Genomic DNA, 22,822 nt, shown 5'->3' with positions numbered 1-22,822 from the left:
ATCAAACTGAGAGGTCAATGCAGTATTTCCACAGCCACTGGACACAGCAGCAACACATGGGGAGAGAGGAGAGAAACATAGGAGGGGAGGAGAGAGAGAGAGAGAGAGAGAGAGCAGAAAGAGAGTGACCTAGAGAGAGATGGAGACAGGCAGAGGCCACTAAAATGTTGATGGTGACAGCGATTCGACAACAGTGAAGCAGACGCCAACTCCAACTACTTCCAGTTCCTCGATGGACTCCACTCCACTCCCCACTAACCAACCAAACTATCTCAGCCTGCATCTCTCTCTCAGCCTCACATCTCATCCCATCTCCCTCGGCTCCCTTTGATTTGGATCAGCTGTCGTCTCCCCAAAATAACTGCCGTACTTACACATCAGTCCTAATGGTGGCTAAAATTAAACATAGAGGTGGCTGTCATTTCAAGGGTAATGCCTGCAGTCTGTTGTTATGTTTCATATGCTGGGATGCACATAATAGCCACGATAGAGAAGAGAAACACCGGGGATTCGTTTTTCAGAACATTAAATGCAGATTTAAATGATTCTTTCCCCCTGTTAGATTGGCACTGAAAGACTATATTTAAATGAAACTGTCATGGGGATGATGTATATGATGATGTCACAGCATATGATGTGGAGGTATGCTTCTAAGAGATTTGCCTCAAAAGTTTCACGCAAACGCAGGGAGGTACGAAATCTGAGGTAGCCTGGGTATATCATTCTGTTTGCGCTAACATCCCACTCCTTGCCATCCTTGTCTTGCCAAAAATGTTTTTGTCATGACAAGGAGTGTCGTTTTATCTGTATTTAACATTGTGAGAAGCTTGCCGTATAAGGGTCCAGTGTTATGTCCATAGTGACTACTCGTTCTGGTCTAGAGCTGTGACTGTCCCAGTACCCTACTGGTTCTGGTCTAGAGCTGTGACTATCCCAGTACCCTACTGGCTCTGGTCTAGAGCTGTGACTGTCCCAGTACCCTACTGGTTCTGGTCTAGAGCTGTGACTGTCCCAGTATCCTACTGGTTCTGGTCTAGAGCTGTGACTGTCCCAGTACCCTACTGGTTCTGGTCTAGAGCTGTGACTGTCCCAGTATCCTACTAGTTCTGGTCTAGAGCTGTGACTGTCCCAGTATCCTACTGGTTCTGGTCTAGAGCTGTGACTGTCCCAGTATCCTACTAGTTCTGGTCTAGAGCTGTGACTGTCCCAGTATCCTACTGGTTCTGGTCTAGAGCTGTGACTGTCCCAGTATCCTACTAGTTCTGGTCTAGAGCTGTGACTGTCCCAGTATCCTACTGGTTCTGGTCTAGAGCTGTGACTGTCCCAGTATCCTACTAGTTCTGGTCTAGAGCTTTGACTGTCCCAGTATCCTACTAGTTCTGGTCTAGAGCTGTGACTGTCCCAGTATCCTACTAGTTCTGGTCTAGAGCTGTGACTGTCCCAGTATCCTACTGGTTCTGGTCTAGAGCTGTGACTGTCCCAGTATCCTACTAGTTCTGGTCTAGAGCTTTGACTGTCCCAGTATCCTACTAGTTCTGGTCTAGAGCTGTGACTGTCCCAGTATCCTACTAGTTCTGGTCTAGAGCTTTGACTAATGGTTCCAGTACACAGTATCTGGTTCTAGAACTGTGACTGTCCCAGCAGCAGCAGGTCAGTACCGGACCTGTGTCCTGTTCACTTCTATGACACAGAGATGGTGCTGGAGATATGATTTATCACGGTGTCCTTGTTTGTGTTTTAATGTCATTGCACTCTGCGTACAAATTATTGATCAATCTCACCCCTCTTTTGCTCCCTCTCTCTTTCTCCTTCTCTCTTTCCCTACTCATCTACCTTTCAGTGAGAGAAATCTCTTCTGTGCACCCATCTCCATCTTTTTAAAATTAATTATTCTGTATTGTCTTTCCCCTCCATCTCTCCATTGCTCTCTCTGTTGTATATGCATCTCTGTGTCGTTCCCCTCCCTCCATCTCTGTCTACTTTATATTCATCTCTCTATTGAGTCTTTCCCCTACCTCTCTCCTCTCTAATCTTTATTACTCCATCTTTTTCTCTCTCTACGACCATTCTCTTTTTCATTCCCCCAACTATTTCTCTCTCTCATCTGCTTCTGTCCCTCTAGCATCCCTCTCACTCACTCTACTCCATCCATCTATCTTTATCTCGCTCTATCCCCAATATCTTGTTCTTTCTCTACCCCCGCCCCCCTCTTTCTCCTCTGCTTCTGTCCCTCTAGCATCCCTCTCACTCCCTCCACTCCATCCATCTATCTTTATCTCCCTCTCTTTCTCCCTCTATCCCCAATCTCTTGCTCTCTCTCTCTCGCTCTCTCTTGCCTTCTCTCCCTCTCTCCCCAATATCTTGTTCTTTCTCTACCCTCTCTCATCTCTCTCTCCCACTTTGCCCAACCTCTTGTTCTTTCTCTCTCTCCCTCTCTCTCTCTTCTCTCTTTCGCTCTTTCACTTCCCCCCCTCCTTCGCTCTCCCATTGCCTCTCTGCAACTGTTCAGTTTTCATCTATTACTGTAGTGTTGATAATTCCCTTCTCTTCCTTCAGCTGTACAGTCATCTATCAGATTAATAATCCCTCTCTCTCCCTTCAGATGTACAGTCATCTATCAGATTAATAATCCCTCTCTCTCCCTTTCTCTCTCTCAATCTCTCCTCGTTTTTTTCCCTGAGCCAAGTGTGAATGCCAAGTGTGTGAAATGTATTTGCGTGTCAGAGTCCCATCATTACAGCCATCATCATTAATAATAGTGGACTGTATGCCCTTATTTAAGGTTATTCAGGTCTAAATGACCTGCAAAGGGAGAGCAATTCTCCTTCGCTGGCTCCAGGAGCCTGGGTAGAGTTAATCATCTATCAGTGTTAAGGAAGACTGCACCCTTCACCGCCATTCTGTGACCCCTAGAGCATGTAATGCAGAGCCAGTATGGAAAAAGAATTAGTACTGTCAACCCAATACCCGTGCAATGCTAATAGAGAGAGGATTTGGGTTGAAGTCACAACTCAGTGTTTGGACACTGGGATTTAAAGACATGCTCCGGAACTTTGGCGAATACTAAGTATTTTTTAAATCTGCCGCTTTGGGCTTGATGTGTCAATGTGTAGTTCATATATGCATATTATATGAGAAGAATTACTGTCTTACCTCAATTAGCTACGAAATCCCTAGTTTGAAAGCTGTGCTGCGCCATTTCCTACATTTTCCCCCTTGTGGGCCAGCCCCCTAGCATTTTCAGTTCTAGCCAATGAGCTTCAGCCCCTCGCCATTTGAGTGACAGCTAGCAAGAGGCAGAGAGAGGCAGAGAGAGGCAGAGAGAGGCAGAGAGAGAGAGAAAGAGAGTGACATGGTGCACATATCTGCTCAAACAATATGTGACGTAGTATGCAATTTTCAGGGACCTCGTTTAGATTGTGAGCTTTACTTTCAAAACTACTGGCTAAAAAGTATTCAAAAGTACCAGAGAATCTCTTTAAACAATATTATTGGTATTGTACTGTCGTCCTGAGAACTGTTGTCTTGAACGCGTGAGTGCATATACTGTAGAACCAATTCATGAATAACATAGTCATGAGTGTTAGCATTACAATATTACTTTTCATTCCAAGGGCGGACAGTAACCTGAAATGCATGATCCAGAGTTGCAATATTGTAAAGATGTCTATTGTATGATGACACTGCTGTTCACTATAGTGATTTGCTGTAAAACTTGACCTTCACTAATGAGCAATGACACGCACCTTTTAAGGCTTCTCATGTTATGCACAGGATCCACAGTCCTTTCAGAATAACTTATACCTGGAAGAATATAGACTTTTCCATCAGTTCTGCTCAGTGTAAATGTTTCTAAACAATTGGAGGAGCATAGTATACTGTACTATTTCTAATGTCTGTGTTCTCTCTCTCTCTCTGTCTCTCTCTGTCTCTCTCTCTCTCTCTCTGTCTCTCTCTGTCTCTCTCTCTCTCTCTCTCTCTCTCTCTCTCTCTCTCTCTCTCTCTCTGTCTCTCTCTCTCTCTCTCACAGTAACTCGTGGATTCTTCTCAAAGGCCCCACTCAAATCCCTAGACGACAGAAAAAAAGGAGTAACATCTGTTTATGCACATATTTCTGTTAAACCCCCCTGGAAAAAACAGAGATAGACGGAAGATAAAACACCTTTAAAAATGAAACATTAAAAGGAACAAATTGCCACTGGAGAAACTAAGCAAAGTCAACCTGGTTGAGGAATCCATCATCTTGGGATCAACATCTTCGGAGAAAGGGCACGGTCATGTCCCAGTTGCCATGCGCATCACCACGGTGACCTGCCTTCCCTGCCCCTCTCCCCTCCTCCTCCTATTGGTCCAGCTGCTACTGCGGCTCCTCCTCTCTGGGCCAGAATTTGTAGAGGCCGCCTCCCCCTGTCCCACCCACTGCAGCTGCTCCAATCAGGCCAGTCGAGTCATCTGTACAAGACAGAGTCTGGATGGGGTGCCTGAGAGCATATCAGTCAACACACGATACCTCAACCTGCAGGAGAATTCAATAGAGGTAAATATGGACTGTACTGAGCATTATCCACTATGTTAATTTATTTTGTTTGACTTTGTGTGTGTGTGTGTGTGTGTGTCTGTGTGTTTGTGTGCGTGCATGCCCATGCATGAGTGTGTGCGTGTGCGTGTACTGTATGTTGGTAAGCATTATGTAAATGCCTGTTTTTATTTACTTGTTTCAATGTAATTACCTGTCATTCACTTATAATTACCATGGAATAATGCCTATGTTCTACAAGTGTTCCCCAACCGTTTTGCAATTGAAATGGAGGTTATGTTAATATGTAAATCAAACAGTAACACAGCAAACAGCAAAAAAACAGGAACACATGTGTTAGCAGATTGTATGTCAGAACCCCAAGGTAGTTGTTGTGGTTTTACAGCTGCACTGGGACACTCCATTTAACCCCAGCTTCCCAATGTGAAAGTCCTCAGCATGTCAGCCGTGTAGTAGAAGACATATTCCCGCTGTTTTCAGTTTATGTATTTAGGAACTTTGCGCTCAGAAATGTGCTGCACTCTAGAAATGTCTAGACAACTTCACAGACACAGGTTGCTGAATACGCTAATGTGCTGCATTCTAGAAATGTCTAGACAACTTCACAGACACGAGGTTGCTGAATACGCTAATGTGCTGCACTCTAGAAATGTCTAGACAACTTCACAGACACGAGGTTGCTGAATAGGCTAATGTGCTGCACTCTAGAAATGTCTAGACACGAGGTTGCTGAATACGCTAATGTGCTGCACTCTAGAAATGTCTAGACAACTTCACAGACACGAGGTTGCTGAATACGCTAATGTGCTGCACTCTAGAAATGTCTAGACAACTTCACAGACACGAGGTTGCTGAATACGCTAATGTGCTGCACTCTAGAAATGTCTAGACAACTTCACAGACACGAGGTTGCTGAATACGCTAAGTCCATTTGTGAATTTGGATACAGAGTGTTTTAGGCTAATGCTCATTAGTTTTGGCACAGGTTGTGGCAAATCAGTAAAGTGACTGCAGAGAGAGGAAGTGGACAAACAGCCATTCTATCCCACTCAGAAAGGCAGATGATTGAACTGTATATGATGGCTACAGAAGAAAAAGGGAACATCAACTCTCATGGTTTTGTCTTACGAGTTACAGAGATGCAGCTTGTTAAGATATGAAATAAAGAAATAATAACACTTCATTACACTTCCCTCTTAGCCAACGGATTCTTATTGGATTTGTTGTATCCCGAAGCCCCACTTGAAATGATTAAAAATCTAAAAATATTGTAACACCTGGAGGCATCCTAGATTCTCTGGTTTATTTTTTCTCTTCTCTCCCCCAAGTACCCTGAGAGTAAAGCTTTGACAGCTCCCACTCCCCTCTTAAACACCCCCACCCTCCCTATCACCCTCCCCCCTCCTGCTCCACATAAGGAGGATGCAGTGGCCTGGCTCCAGGAGCTTCTCACTGCCTCCCTCACTGAGAGCATTGCCCACACATATCTCACACAGCCATAGATGACTTAAATAAAGGTTAAATAAAATAATAAAACAATTAAAATAGATTTAAAGGGATTTTAGTCCTGCTCACTAGCTGTGTGTCTGATGCCTGGCCAAATGAGCTCTGTTTGGACAGCCAAGATGCTGGTGTGGGGTGTCCAGGGGCCCACCCAGTCCAAGTGCACCTTGAGAAAAACAACCATGTCTGTTGTCTGTTCATTTACCAAAACGGATACACCACAATTAATCATTTCAGCTTCTGTGTTCATCATTTTTTTGTAGTGTTGTAAATTTTAATTTGCCTCATATCAGTGATTTTTGTTTTTGTTTTCTCTCGCTGTAAGATTTGAGTTGATGTTCATGTTTGTAAAACATTAGGGTAATGTTCCGATAGTGTCCCTGCATTCACACCTGTGCTATTGCTTTCACACTCTACCCAGCTGTCACAGCCACTGGAGCTGCACCCTGTTTACACAGTCTAGTCACTCTTCATGTTGTGAGATATTAACATTCTCCCTCTCTCCTCACCAGGTTATCAAGTCAGACACCTTCAAGCACTTGAGGCACCTTGAGATCCTGCAGCTGTCTAAGAACAAAATCAGTCAGATTGAGGTGGGAGCATTCAATGGCCTGCCCAACCTCAATACGCTGGAGCTGTTCGACAACCGCCTCACCCTGGTCCCCTCACAGGCCTTCGAGTACCTCAGCAAGCTGCGGGAGCTGTGGTTACGGAACAACCCCATCGAGACGCTGCCGGGCTACGCCTTCCACCGCGTGCCCTCGCTGCGCCGGCTGGACCTGGGAGAGCTCAAGAAGCTGGACTACATCTCAGACGCCGCCTTCGTGGGCCTGGTCAATCTGCGCTACCTGAACCTGGGCATGTGTGGTCTGAAGGACATCCCCAACCTGACGGCCCTGATGCGTCTGGAGGAGCTGGAGCTGTCTGGGAACCGTCTGGAGATCATCCGGCCTGGCTCCTTCCAGGGCCTGGTGTCGCTCCGTAAGCTGTGGCTCATGCACTCGCAAGTGAAGGTCATCGAGCGCAACGCCTTTGACGACCTGAAGAACCTGGAGGAGCTCAACCTTTCACACAACTCCCTGCACTCGCTGCCCCATGACCTCTTCACCCCGCTGCACCAGCTGGAGCGGGTGCACCTCAACCACAACCCCTGGGTGTGCAACTGTGACGTGCTGTGGCTCAGCTGGTGGCTGAAGGAGACGGTGCCCAGTAACACTACGTGCTGCGCCCGCTGCCACGCTCCCCCCGGCCTGAAGGGCAGGTACATCGGGGAGCTGGACCAGAGCCACTTCACCTGCTACGCTCCCGTCATCGTGGAGCCGCCCACCGACCTCAACGTTACCGAGGGCATGGCTGCAGAGCTGAAGTGTCGCACGGGCACCACCATGACCTCGGTCAACTGGCTCACGCCCAACGGCACCCTGATGACCCACGGCTCCTACCGGGTCCGGATCTCCGTGTTGCACGACGGTACGCTCAACTTTACCAACGTCACGCTGAGGGACACGGGTCAGTACACCTGCATGGTGACCAACTCGGCTGGCAACACCACGGCAACCGCCGTGCTTAATGTCACTGCCGCCGACGTTGGCGTCAGCTACTTCACTACTGTCACCGTGGAGACGGTGGAGCCCAACGAGGGCCCGACAGTCTACGCGGGCGTCATGAACAGCCATAACGAGTCATACGTCATTACCCCGTCTGGCCACCAGTGGAGGGGGGGGCTCCCTACTACTGCCTCCTCCCTGTCAGCCTGGTCCTTGTCCTCGTCCCGGGCCACCCGGCCCACCTTTACTGTGCCCATCACTGCCGAAACGGGCTATTCTGGCCTTGATGACGTGATGAAGACCACCAAGATCATCATTGGCTGCTTTGTGGCCATTACCTTCATGGCAGCCGTGATGCTGGTGGTCTTCTACAAGCTGAGGAAGCAGCACCAGCTGCACAAGCACCACGGCCCCGCCCGCGCCATCGAGATCATCAACGTAGAGGACGAGATTGGCGCAGGTGCTGGTGGACGCGGGAGCGGCATCTCAGGGGGCGGCACCGTCTCTCGGGATGGAGGCGGAGGGGGAGGAGTAGGAGGAGGGCAGAGCCTGAGGATGCATCACCCGGAGATGGTCAACCTGCCCAACCTGGCCAGACAGGAACACCTCAACCACTACTACAAGGCCCACCACTTCAACAACAACATGATGGGCCTGGGCATGGGCCTCAACAACAACAACAACCCCTCCCTCTCCCCCTGTTCCCAGAACCAGAGCACCCCCAACTCCTGCGCACAGGGGCCCACCTCCACCAGTGGTGGCACCCCCACGGGTGGCTCGCTGCCCTCCCCTGTGCCCCTGCCCCAGCTGGGCATCCATAGCTCTCTGAAGGGGCTCATGGGGAAAGGCCAGAACCCTCAGATCGAGCCTCTGCTCTTCAAGAGTGGCTCCAAGGAGAATGTGCAAGAGACTCAGATCTGAGAGAAAGAGAGAGACAGATGGAAAAAGAGAGAGAGATGAAGAGACAGAAAAACAGGGAGATGGAAGGAGAGAGTGGAGTCTGATTGTACTATCCCCATGGCCATATTTCGATAGAAAGTGTAGGCAGGCAGAATATGAAATATTACATAGACACTGCTTTGTATGGTTAGTGCATAGAGAGAGAGAGCGAGAGAGAGGAGAGATTGTTCTCACACCTCTACTGTGTCTGCTCAACACCCGTCCAAGCATTAACATCTTCTGAGACACTCCAAGACACACACAGACACACACAGCCCGACACAAGGACAGGAACATTCTATCAGCTAACACATACACAGTGCATTATGAGATTGGCAACTATGTGCCAAACTTGCGCATGTCTGTGCCAAAGTAAAAGCCCTCGCAATCTATATATCCATCCGCAGCATTCCCAGACTGAATCAGGTGACCAGGTTCAATACCCAGACACAATAAGAATCACCACGGTTATAACTAAATACAGATCACCTCGTATATTACCAGATACAATCCAAGTCACCATGTATATATAGAGATAAGATCTGAGTCACTATGTTGAAGTAGGCGGATAAGTGTTTGGGACTGTGTCAGAGCAGTACAGGGCTGCCCAGACGCACTCTGTGGAACAGGACAGAAAGTAAACCATTGAGCAGAACACAGTTTAGTGTCGGACAACAAGCAATGTGTAGGAAGAGGAAACAACATCAACAACAGTTGTGTTTTACTTAGTGGGCTCCATCTCACTGTCTCCCCTCTTTCACACCTGACTGGCTACTCTCTTTAAAGGAGAGGAAGGTATATGGAGTGAATCGTCGTAAAAAAATAATGTAATAGCAAAAAGGACTACGAAAGATACAAATAAACTGTGAAAGTACATATTATATATAAATATATTTTCATTCGAATAAATAAATTATGAAGAATCTTTACCAAGTTTCTGACTAAATAGCCACAGCTTCTGAAGAATAATGAACTGCTGTCATAGCGGTCATCACTATGAAAACTTTGTTTGGCTAGAAACAAGATGGCCGACATTCTGTGCTGGAAAGGGATATATTGTAGTGGAGGCTATGGATGAGCAAGAGCTAAAATTGGAAACTGGTACAGTGTTTGATTGAATTTATTTTTGGCTTCAATTTTTGTAGCATCACAAAGCGTTCCCTCTCATGCGACATTTACATAAACAGGGTCATTGAAGAAGGGGGATCTTTACTCTCCATTTAATGAGAACATATGAAATATGATTACAAAACTTCACCCTTTGATACAAACAATATGGATATTGTAATGATGATAATGATGATAATTATAATAATTCAGTAAATGCTTATCAACCGTATACTGTAGATAGCTCTTAAAAGCAGATATAGGTTTAGCATGCTCTGATTCAAGTGGTAATATCTAAAATTGCAATGTGATCGGTTTCAACTTCATGCATTCAGTATATCTGTATGCAATATATCATGATATTGAGAAATTATTATTATAATTATCATCATTATTACTATTATTATTGTTATTATTATCATACACTGAGTGTACAAAACATTAGGAACACCTTCCTAATATTGAGTTGAAGCCCATTTTGCCCTCAGAACAGCCTCAATTGGTCGGGGAATGGACTGCAAGGTATTAAAAGCGTTCCACAGGGATGCTGGGCCATGTTGACTACATTGCATCCCACAGTTGTCAGGTTGGGTGGAGGACCATTCTTGATACACACGGGAAACCGTTGAGCTTGAAAAACCCGGCAGTGTTGCAGCTATTGACACACTCAAACCGGTGCGCCTGGCACCTGCCACCATACCCCGTTAAAATTCACCCTCTGAATGGCACACATACACAATCCATGTCTCAATTGTCTTGAGGCTTAACAATCTGTCTTTAAACTGACTCCTCCCCTTCATCTACACTGATTGAAGTGGATTTAACAGGTAATATCAATAAGGGATCATAGTCTACACCTGGTCAGTCTGTCATGGAAAAAGCAGGTGTTCCTAATGCTTTGTACAGTCAGTGTATAGGTGGCAGAGCAGCCTAGTACATCCTTATGAAAGTTATGTTTATAATTGATTCAGTGGGGAATGATTTGATTACACATGGAACGATGATGATCCCTTCAACCACCATATTGACTCCCAACAATAGGGGATGGTCTGTGTTCCACCAAACACCAACCTGCAGAAACAGGAAATACATGGTACTCAAAATGGCTGCTCCCACATGGCATCCTCACAGCCCATGCCTCCTCAGAAACTCCTCTGTTTTGTACAACAACGCCAGTCTCAGCCGATCAGGACCCCTCGTTTTATTCTGCTGTGTAAAAGACAGGACATGAACCTTTGACGAAGACTGCCCGTTTGCAGAGGATTATATCAGAACTCAGTGTTCTCATGTGTGAATGGAATTCATGGCAGCAGGGAACTAAAGGAGGACAGCATTTTGAAGCGTTTGAAAGGTAAGAGAAACCTATTCAATGAAAGAGAGAGAGAGAAAGCCTAGATGAATCATATGGTGATGGGTGATTTTGTTTTTTTAAGGAAAAGGACAAATAAATGAAAAATATAGAAACGTATAGATCTCTTTAAAAAAAGCTATTATAAGTGTTTTTTCATTTTGTTTTTTTATCTAGTTTGATTATTTCCTTTTTATCTTTTTTTAAATCAAGTGTTATCTCAATTGTAATATTGTTATTGTTGTTATAATTCGCTAATTACACTGGTTACAATTCTGAAAGATGTTCTGTCAGCAGAAGTCACATTGAAAAATTTAAATACCTGGCACACAAAATGGCGGTTGAACTCTGTGAAACTTGGTGGCATTAGTTTTTTTGTGTTTTTTTCCATTGAATTGAAATATCCCTGTTTGTGTGTATCCCTTTGGCTAATACAGCTGTGCTTGAAATGAGACACACAGAATGTGAAATGGCCGGCGTGGGGTCTTTTCCTGCACAAGGAGGACAGGATAGATCCTGCTTTGATTTACAAGCTTGCTCTCTCTCACTCTGTGATTTTCAGAATGTCATAGCTATCAGTGCTCCGAGTGTGATTTCGCTAAGTCAACACCCTGTTTCCATGACTACCTACCCTCAGAATAATGCGCCAAACAGCGTCACAGCTTGCACCTCATATGGTGCCCGATGCCCCCTGTCAATCATGTTCCTTTAAGACAACATATCCCTCTACAAGCCGGCCAGTGTTCTTCCAACAGTAGCACATCACCTTTCACAGTGTGCCCATATCCTAACACAATGTCCCTACAGGTTCCTGCCACCAGGTTTCCCTGGCAACTGTTGCAGCTGCGACAGTCCTCATCATAGCATTTTGATTTGGGTTTCTGATGCAAATAGGAGGGAACAGACAGTATAGAAGGCTATTAACATATCCATGGTCCTCACAATAGATATTTATATTTTTTCACGGCGCTTACGCAAGTGATTTACACATTCATGTTGCTCATGGAAATAATGAACATATTCCATTGGTTTATTCCAGTGACTTGCCTGCTGTATCTATATCATCTACACACACTTTTGATTTACTTATGCAGTGATTTACATCGTCTATATCACTTCTACATGTCAGTTGCATATTCCTACACCAGTGTTGAACGTATTCATGCACCTTGCACTTGTGATTAACACTCATATCCCATGCACCAGTTATTAACATATTTATTTTCCCACCAGGGATCTTTAATCCCCTCACTAGTTATTTACATATGTGTGTGTGTGTGTTGTGGTTATGACAACAACTATTCCCCCAGTACTCTGGATGTGACTCCCTGCCTGTCTTGTCACCTCAGAAAGCATTATGAAGCCTTATGAAGCTCTTATGAAGTGTCACAGAGAATAGCCAAGCTAGAAAGGCTTAGTGGCAGAACAAGTTTTGCCAGTGCCCCACAGTCCCAGGAACATCACTGCAGTGACTGAGTCACACAGCACTGAACACACACTTAACACTAATGGAAACGCTGTGTTTACTGTGCAGGAAGAGACCCGTTCGCTCAACCATTCAGGGAATAAGTCATGTGTGTGCGTTCAGTTACGGTACCTACAGTAGTATTTTCGATTACTATGGCAACTTGATATCGTTTCCATTATTTAGTTTGTAGCTATATCAGTGTGTGTGTGCATGCGCCTGCTAGGTGAGTGTATGTAATGTGTGGGTTGTGTAAGGAGGATGCAGAGAGGGTGAGAGGGAGGGAGGGGGCCAGTCAGACCTCCATTTTAAATCCCCAGTTTAAAGCAGTTCTCTGTCTGTTTCCCTCTGCTCCAGGCTGTTCTATGATCCTCTCACTGACACTTTAAGTAAAAATGGGATTTCTAGTTAAGCAGGGTTTTTCCCCCCTCTCCCCTCTGCCTATTGGGATGAGCCCAAGAGATCAAAGGTCTGCTCTATCACGGCCAGTCTCTTTAGCATTCCACTGGCCGCTGCCTCTCTCAACTCGTAGTCAATCTGAGGTTACGAGCTTGTGGTCAAGTCGTGTGTCACACCGCCCTAGTTATCCTCACTGTTAAACCAGCCAATCAAGGCTATAGTGTTTCCTAATTGGACAGGGGCCGATGGCCTCGGTTATCTTGACATGTTTGGCTGTTCTAGCTCAGGTCCTGGTCTAATGAGACAATATTAATCAGGCTTTTGATATATTTAGGATGTGATCTTAATTGGTAGAACCTGCTGTGTTCTGATCAGAGCAGCTTTTTTATGTCACCTTTATTTAACCAGGTAGGCCAGTTGAGAATAAGTTCTCATTTACAACTGTGACCTGGCCAAGATAAAGCAAAGCAGTGCGACACAAAGAGCTAAAGAGTTGGGAGGGGATCTTTGTGTTTTTAGATAGTCATGTTTCAGGGGCCTTATTTGTGCTTGAGGTGAGCATAGCCTTGTTTAGGTGAGACAACACCTTTAGGGAACCAGCCAGGTCCACCATTGGAGCTGGTCCCATATGTGGGTGGTGAACAGATGTAAGCCATAGAATTAGTAAGTTGTTGTTATCTTCCCTCGTAGAGTTTCATTTAATTCTGTCACCCAACCATTTAAAAATAGTTGTGAAACGACAGTGGAGCTGCTACATTATTGATACTCATGGTGTCAATGATGCATACGCTCCAGCGCCAAATGCAAATGCTCCTCCCAGTTGTCAAGGCCAGAAATGTCAAACCGCTTAAATTTATAAGCATTATTATTGCTATCATATTTTTTAATGGCCATCAGATGGCCTATGAATACAGACCCAGAGAAACCTTGAAGCTTCTATTGTCACACATCATGATGATGATGATGAGGATGATGGCGACTGAGACGGGGGATCTGTGTGTCTGTAGTCTCTAGTCTCCTAGTTTAACTTTGCGTCATTGTCAGACTAGTAGTCAGTGGGTAATTTTATTACTATGACGCAGTCGGTCTTTAGATGGGTTTTAAGCACGTCTACATCTACGAGGCTGGTGTTTAGATGGGTTTTAAGCACGTCTACATCTACGAGGCTGGTGTTTAGATGGGTTTTAAGCACGTCTACATCTACGAGGCTGGTGTTTAGATGGGTTTCAAGCACGTCTACATCTACGAGGCTGGTGTTTAGATGGGTTTCAAGCACGTCTACATCTACGAGGCTGGTGTTTAGATGGGTTTCAAGCACGTCTACATCTACGAGGCTGGTGTTTAGATGGGTTTTAAGCACGTCTACATCTACGAGGCTGGTGTTTAGATGGGTTTCAAGCACGTCTACATCTACGAGGCTGGTGTTTAGATGGGTTTCAAGCACGTCTACATCTACGAGGCTGGTGTTTAGATGGGTTTCAAGCACGTCTACATCTACGAGGCTGGTGTTTAGATGGGTTTCAAGCACGTCTACATCTACGAGGCTGGTGTTTAGATGGGTTTTAAGCACGTCTACATCTACGAGGCTGGTGTTTAGATGGGTTTCAAGCACGTCTACATCTACGAGGCTGGTGTTTAGATGGGTTTTAAGCACGTCTACATCTACGAGGCTGGTGTTTAGATGGGTTTTAAGCACGTCTACATCTACCAGGCTGGTGTTTAGATGGGTTTTAAGCATGTCTACATCTACGAGGCTGGTGTTTAGATGGGTTTTAAGCACGTCTACATCTACGAGGCTGGTGTTTAGATGGGTTTTAAGCACGTCTACATCTACCAGGCTGGTGTTTAGATGGGTTTTAAGCATCTTGGTTATTCTGCTTGTGCGTGTGGTGCTGGCTCAGAGTATTTCCTGTCCATATTCTCCCTGTGAGGTTTTGTGGAGGTTGAGATCAGATGCTCATGGACGTCAGTCTGCGCCATCCGTGTGATTTGTACAAGAGCCTGCAGCCACTTATCAAACAGGCCTCCCTGTTGCCTATGCACATACGTAGGAGCACACATATACACGCACAAGCACATATAGGCATGAGCGCACACACATTTGCGGATTGACTGACTGACATTGACTGACTGATTGTGAATGATTGATTGAAAGGGGCTTTCTTAATGATGTGTGTCTTTGTGCGGTGGGCTTAACACAAACCTCTCCCCAGCTCCCAGCAGGGCTGCGTTTCAGAGGCTGGGGCTTTGTGTTCTGTGAAGGTGTCCTTAATTTGAGAACAGAGAGACATTAACATATGGCTTATTTCATTGTTTCCTTGGCAACCATGTCCTCTGTCACAAGATGTCCGTTTTGGTTGACTTGGGCGGCTGACATGAGTGTTAGCGTGCCGTGACGCCGGGGAGATTAGCGGTGTCTCATCGTGGATGACTTCATCTTCTGTCAATGACTGTGCTGTGCTAGAGGTCAGGCAACCTCAGGTGGAGAGGTTCATAAGAGGGGAAGTTTTATTTTGACTGAATCTACTATTATTTAGATTTCACTTGTCTTTGGAAAACTTACCCCAACCAGTGATTTACTTCCTCATCCCCGTAAGGGGGCTCTGAAAAAGCATGAACAAATTCTCCAAAAACACCCATATATGTTATTTTAGGAACGGCAAAGCTCTCAGTATATAACATCTAAAGACCTGCATCACTATTTTGAGAGCTTATCCATTTCCGCAAACTTCTATAACATGCCATTTACATCAAAAATAGAGATTTGGTTGCAAAAAAGCTAAATTCTCCATTAACAGGGAGCAGCCATCACTGTTACTCTAATGGGACATGCTGAAAAGCCTCTAATTGTGGGATCCAGCATAATGGATCTGGTCATCAGGCTAGGTCTTCCTGAGCCCACCGTAGCTGTGGTATTCAGCTGGGACACTGTTCTTCATGTCTTTGAACACCCTGTTCTGAGAAGGAACATTATGGAACACTTCATTCTGAAGGTTCTAGAACATTAAGATCCTTGTTTTTGGAAGTTCTAGATGAGAGAAATTGACTCCTCTAATCCAGTGTTCCAGACTTGATAATTGGAACCGTTTATGACAGATGTTCTAGAACACTCTGACGTCCCCTGCATTGCTCGTGAACCTTCCATGTTTATCAGGGATGTTGTGGAGTTGTTGGAATCATATCGGAATGTCCTGAACCATCGGCGACTATTAAAGGATGTGCTGAGCCAGCAGCTGTGCTCCTCTCCTCTCAGAGGACAAGCTCCCAGTCAAGTCTCCCAACAGCAACACACATTCACCCCCCTCTGCTACTCTGCTCTCCTCTCCTCCACAGCAACACAGCACACAGATTTACAGTTTATGGGCGCCTTGGCTCGCCATCATATTCACACTCTACTGTGTCTGATGTTTGTTTGAAGCTGGGCGGCGGCCATAGCGCACATTCGAAAGCTTTGAAGTGCAAATGGCGGTCTGCTCCACTGCACCCTATGGAGGGCCAGTGTAGAATAACCACGGTGTGAGAGGAATACGCAGCCAGGGGATCATGTGTTGATAGTCGTTTCCTTGTGTGGGGATAGAGCGGCGCCAGCAACCCAGTGTGATGCAGGGTCAAGTTCAATCCAGACCCCAACACTGGTGGTCAGAACCTCCCTAGTCAGCCAGGCAGCAGAGTAGAGCTGGAGGAGGAGTCAGGGCTCTGAGGGCTGACCTGACTAAGTCGCTTAAAAGCGTTTGCTAAATGGCACAGAATTGTTCTATTATATTACCTCCAGAATCAATACAATGAACCAACTTGAAAGGGAGAAGCAGAGTAGCAGTAAACATTCATCAATATGAAATCAAGTTTAATGGGGCAACCCTCTGTTCTAACAAAGCACCTCCCCGCCATTGTTTCGGTAAAAGGCTGAGGGATTGGGCAATGTAACCACTCTCAAATTCATAGGCAATGTAACCACTCTCAAATTCATAGGCAATGTAACCACTCTCAAATTCATAGGCAATGTAACCACTCTCAAATTCATAGGCAATGTAACCACTCTCAAATTCATAGGCAATGTAATCACTCTCAAATTCATAGGCAATGTAACCACTCTCAAATTCATAGGCAATATAACCACTCTCAAGTTCATTGACAGAGCTATGGATGCAAGTACTGACCTCGCATCCATGATATCAACACTCTAGCTCTAACTATGTTTTAATACAGTGTTTGTTTACATTTACTTTGTTTACAAACATTGGAGTAAAACAAGCTAATAGTTTGGAGTTGAACTAAGCCCATGAGGCATTTAGAAGTTAGATTCTTCAAGAATCAATGCGTATATTGAATGAATACATCTATTGATGCTCATGGACACATCATCAGTGATGCAACCTGAGGTCATTTGGTGTTTGGGGTCTTTCAACATGAATTTATAAGGCCCTTTAACTGGAGATATTGATTTTGTCTTTTAACTTTACATTTTTTTAAAACCTTGTTGTCTCCCCCTGTCAGTTTTGGAGGTGTGCTGCTGTCCTCATTGGTGCTGATGTATTTATTCAGGCGGGTCTCCTTCAACCTCCGTCTCTGACACCCCCCCTTTGATACTTTATTTTCACCCCGCTCCACACCATCAGCCACCAGCTGGCAGAGTGTGGCTTCTAATGCGCTCAAACCCTGGTGTTACTGGTGTTACCTCGTGTTTACCATACATTTACCTCACAGGAGATTGGTGGCATCTTAAATGGGGAGGACTGGCTCATGGCAATGGCTGGAGTGGAATCAGGGAATTGGTATCAAATACATCAAACACGTGGTTTCCATGTGTTTGATGACATTCCATTTGCTCCGTTCCAGCCATTATTATGAGTCGTCCTCCCCTCAGCAACTTCCTGTGCTTTACCTCATATATCCAACATGGTCACCCACAGTGTATACCTCAGTCACCACAGAACAACCCTTTCCCCCTCAGGCAGACAACTCCCTCTCACAGACAGAGAGACAGAGAGACAGAGAAGCAGGAGGAATGAGCGATGAGGTTGACTGTCAGAGGACACTGAGACTTCCTGTCACTCCTTATCCTGTCTGGGTACTGGCCTGGGTATGCTACACTGTATCTGTGTGTATATACACTGTATTTGTGTATATCTGTGTGTGTATGAGTGTGTGTGCCTGTCTATATGTGTGCGTGCATTCCCATGTGCTTGTGCACAGTTGTGTGTTTATGAGTGTGTGCGGTGTGCTTGGGTATAAGAGGTTGTGTGTGTGTGTGTGTGTGAAGAAGAGAGAAGGACATGAGGGGGAACGCTGCGGTGCTTATATGTCAACCAGTGCTGGAGGGGCCGATGACTCCAAACCTCACTCACGGGAAGCAAACGAGCATAGCTGACTTACCCCCTTTCTCCTTGTCTCCCTTTTCTCACCCTGTCCCTCAGAAATGTAGATAAAGCATCGGTCCCTGCCTGTCCCTGCCTTGCTCTGAGTCACACACACACACACACACACACACACACACACACACACACACACACACACACAAGCGCGCATTACTTCAACCCTAACCCTCTCTCAGGAAAAAAGGGAAAATTAACACTACAACAAGCCAACACTTGAGATATTTCCTTCCCTCTGTTTAATTAAACATAGACTCCATCTGCTCTTTTGGTTCGCTTCTTCTTTTCTTCTGCAATATTGACTATGGTTGTTCTCGTGATTGTTTCTTATGACTCTGTTCTAGCCTGTTCTAACCATGAGTGTGTGTATTAACACTGGAAACATGTCACGTGTGTGTGAAGGAGGGGTCATATGTTCTGCTTAAAGGTTCCGTGCCAAATCTTTTTCAGACCATTCAACCTCTGTTCATGTGCCATACTGAGACATTTATGGAATAAAAAATACGTTGTTTTTTCACATAATCCCCATTGAGATGCTGGTCGTTATTTTGAGTGACAAGTGAAGTTTGAATGTCTCAGAGAGAGTACAATTGAAGTCGGAAGTTTACATACACTTAGGTTGGAGTCTTTAAAACTAGTTCACATACACTTAGGTTGGAGTCATTAAAACTTGTTTTTCAACCACTCCACAAATTTCTTGTTAACAAACTATAATTTTGGCAAGTCGTTCAGGACATCTACTTTGCGCATGACATAAGTAATTTTTCCAACAATTGTTGACAGACAGATTATGTAATTTATAATTCATTGTATCACAATTCCAGTGGGTCAGAAGTTTACATACACTAAGTTGACTGTGCCTTTAAACAGCTTGGAAAATTCCAGAAAAAGATCTCATGGCTTATTGACATTATTTGAGTCAATTGGAGGTGTACTTGTGGATGTATTTCAAGGCCTAACTTCAAACTCAGTGCCTCTTTGCTTGACATCATGGGAAAATCCAAATAAAACAGCCAAGACCTCTGCAAGTCTGGTTCGTCCTTAGTACGCAAGTATAAACACCATGGGACCACCCAGCCGTCATACCGCTCAGGAAGGAGACGTGTTCTGTCTCCTAGAGATGAACGTACCTTGCTGCGAAAAGTGCAAATCAATCCCAGAACAACAGCAAAGGACCTTGTGAAGATACAGGTACAAAAGTATCTATATCCATATTAAAACTAGTTCTATATCGACATAACCTGAAAGGCCGCTCAGCAAGGAAGAAGCCACTGCCACAAAACAGCCATAAAAAAGCCAGACTACGGTTTGCAACTGCACATGGGGACAAAGATCATACTTTTTGGAGAAATGTTCTCTGGTCTGATGAAACAAAAATAGAACTGTTTGGCCATAATGACCGTCGTTATGTTTGGAGGGAAAAGGGGAAGGTTTGCAAGCCTAAGAACACCATCCCAACCTTGAAGCACGGGGGTGGCAGCATCAATGTTGTGGGGGTGCTTTGCTGCAGGAGGGACTGGTGCATTTCACAAAATAGATGACATCATGAGATAGGAAAATTATGTGGATATATTGAAGCAACATCTCAAGACATCAGTCAGGAAGTTAAAGCTTGGTTGCAAATGGGTCTTCCAAATGGACAATGACCACAAGCATACTTCCAAAGTTGTGGCAAAATGGCTTAAGGACAACAAAGTCAAGGTATTGGAGTGGCCATTACAAAGCCCTGATCTCAATCCTATAGAAAATTTGTGGGCAGAGCTGAAAAAGTGTGTGCGAGCAAGGAGGTCTACAAACCTAACTCAGTTACACCAGCTCTGTCACGAGGAATGGGACAAAATTCAACCAAGCTATTGTGGAAAGCTTGTGGAAGGCTACCCAAAATGTTTGACCCAAGTTAGACAATTTAAAGGCAATGCTACCAAATACTAATTGAGTGTATGTAAACTTCTGACCCACTGGGGATGTGATGAAAGAAATAAAAGCTGAAATACTATTATTATTACTATTATTCTGACATTTCACATTCTTAAAATAAAGTGTTGATCCTAACTGACCTAAAACAGGGATTTTTTTACTAGGATTAAATGTCAGGAATTGTAGAAAAACTGAGTTTAAATGTATTTGGCTAAGGTGTATGTAAACTTCCAACTTCATCTGTATCTGATTGAGTGTGTATAATATCAGTGTATAGAAATTAGAAATGTAAGATTTAAATATGTGTGGGCTTTTTGTTTGAACTATGTAATTCTTCAATGTATATGTCAGATATTTGTTGTTTTCCTTTTGAGTGCATGTGTTTTTTAGTGTGTACCATAGTGTGTGTGTGTGTCTACCATAGTGTGTGTGTACCTGTGTGTGTGTGTGTGTGTGTGTGTGTGTACCAGTGTGTGTGTGTACCAGTGTGTGTGTGTACCAGTGTGTGTGTGTGTGTGTGTGTGTGTGTGTGTGTACCAGTGTGGGTGTGTGTGTGTGTGTGTGTGTGTTTGTACCAGTGTGTGTGTGTGTGTGTGTGTGTGTGTGTGTGTGTGTGTGTGTGTGTGTGTGTGTGTTTAAAAGTCAAGGTGTTATGTCAGTGTGTTAAAGCTGATTTGACATTACAGTATGGCTGCGGACTGGCTGGCTGCGGGGTGTGTATTTTGACCCTAATGACTGACCACCGCCTGCGCCCGCCTGACATCTGTCTGTGTGTGTGTGTGTGTGCGAGTCGTGTGTGTGTGAGTCTGTGTGTGTGTCACAGTTTTTAGCCTGCGGTATACACTGCTTTCGTGCTGGCTGGACTGGAGGTTAGCCAAAGGGTCAGCTTCTGAATGCTACGGACTCAGGGTTACAATTCTTGGCTAACCCAAGGGTGTGTGTTTGTGTGAGAAGAAAAATAGCTAAAAACCAGTGGCCTGCTGTGCATACCGTATGTGCTGTGCATATCCATATGTGTGTATTTAAACATATCAGTTTACATTTGTTTGCGGGTTGCTTCTTGTGCATGCATCTTCAGTATGCCCTTGTGAGTCTGCAAGTATTCCTTGTATCTATCTCTGGATCTGTAGATGTGCAGTAATCCAGGTAAGTAAAAAACATCAACAAGCATTTTAATCATGGGAGTCTTGTGTGTGAACATGCCCTTCAAATTGCTGATGCTATACATCACTCCCATAGCATACATCTTACCTACTGTATGGTGCAGTACACAGTCACACTGAATAGATTATGCAAAACAATCCTAACAATGATCATTTTCTCTGATGGTGGGATCTGCATGACTCAAGGGTACAGCAGCGACTACTTATTTAAGATGAAAAACGGGCTGTGTGAAATCCAGGCTCTTCGTATGTAATAGAACTGAACATTGCAGTATGTGTTTTACTCATTCCAACCATTAGCTCCTTATTCATTCTGCGGTGAGAATTATTTCTGTCGGGTTTGAAGGAGTTTTAACCGAGCAGACCGCAAAGGAAAATAGAAACTGATGGAAGGATGAGGAGACAGGAGGAAAGGACACAGAGGAGATGGATAGTGATTTGAGAGGGAGGAGGAGACAGGAGGAAAGGACAGAGGAGATGGATAGTGATTTGAGAGGGATGAGGAGACAGGAGGAAAGGACACAGAGGAGATGGATAGTGATTTGAGAGGGAGGAGGGGACAGGAGGAAAGGACACAGAGGAGATGGATAGTGATTTGAGAGGGAGGAGGAGACAGGAGGAAAGGACAGAGGAGATGGATAGTGATTTGAGAGGGAGGAGGAGACAGGAGGAAAGGACAGAGGAGATGGATAGTGATTTGAGAGGGAGGAGGGGACAGGAGGAAAGGACACAGAGGAGATGGATAGTGGTTTGAGAGGGAGGAGGGGACAGGAGGAAAGGACACAGAGAAGATGGATAGTGATTTGAGAGGGAGGAGGGGACAGGAGGAAAGGACACAGAGGAGATGGATAGTGATTTGAGAGGGAGGAGGAGACAGGAGGAAAGGACACAGAGGAGATGGATAGTGATTTGAGAGGGAGGAGGAGACAGGAGGAAAGGACAGAGGAGATGGATAGTGATTTGAGAGGGATGAGGAGACAGGAGGAAAGGACACAGAGGAGATGGATAGTGATTTGAGAGGGAGGAGGGGACAGGAGGAAAGGACACAGAGGAGATGGATAGTGATTTGAGAGGGAGGAGGAGACAGGAGGAAAGGACAGAGGAGATGGATAGTGATTTGAGAGGGAGGAGGAGACAGGAGGAAAGGACAGAGGAGATGGATAGTGATTTGAGAGGGAGGAGGGGACAGGAGGAAAGGACACAGAGGAGATGGATAGTGGTTTGAGAGGGAGGAGGGGACAGGAGGAAAGGACACAGAGAAGATGGATAGTGATTTGAGAGGGAGGAGGGGACAGGAGGAAAGGACACAGAGGAGATGGATAGTGATTTGAGAGGGAGGAGGAGACAGGAGGAAAGGACACAGAGGAGATGGATAGTGATTTGAGAGGGAGGAGGAGACAGGAGGAAAGGACACAGAGGAGATGGATAGTGATTTGAGAGGGAGGAGGAGAGAGGAGGAAAGGACACAGAGGAGATGGATAGTGATTTGAGAGGGAGGAGGAGACAGGAGGAAAGGACACAGAGG

At 45.1% G+C, this 22,822-nt stretch overlaps 1 protein-coding gene across 1 annotated transcript; it reads left to right on the top strand.

The window, feature by feature from the left end:
• The first annotated feature begins 4,035 nt into the window (after positions 1-4,035).
• On the top strand, positions 4,036-11,444 carry LOC110486654 (leucine-rich repeat-containing protein 4B-like). Its single transcript, XM_036941375.1, has 2 exons — positions 4,036-4,537; positions 6,553-11,444. Exons 1-2 carry the CDS (start codon positions 4,292-4,294, stop codon positions 8,506-8,508), a joined length of 2,202 nt encoding a protein of 733 aa, XP_036797270.1. The 5' UTR covers positions 4,036-4,291; the 3' UTR covers positions 8,509-11,444.
• The last annotated feature ends 11,378 nt before the right edge of the window (positions 11,445-22,822 follow it).

Source organism: Oncorhynchus mykiss, chromosome 13 (genome assembly GCF_013265735.2).
Source record: "Oncorhynchus mykiss isolate Arlee chromosome 13, USDA_OmykA_1.1, whole genome shotgun sequence".
NCBI lineage: Eukaryota > Metazoa > Chordata > Actinopteri > Salmoniformes > Salmonidae > Oncorhynchus > Oncorhynchus mykiss.
This window is presented reverse-complemented; position numbering and strand designations above follow the sequence as displayed.

Excerpts from the sequence above, each read along its gene's own strand:
- LOC110486654 (XM_036941375.1), top strand. The coding sequence starts at position 4,292 with ATGCGCATCACCACGGTGACCTGCCTTCCCTGCCCCTCTCCCCTCCTC. Across the intron at positions 4,538-6,552 it reads TGCAGGAGAATTCAATAGAG|GTTATCAAGTCAGACACCTT; the intron begins GTAAATATGGAC and ends TCTCCTCACCAG.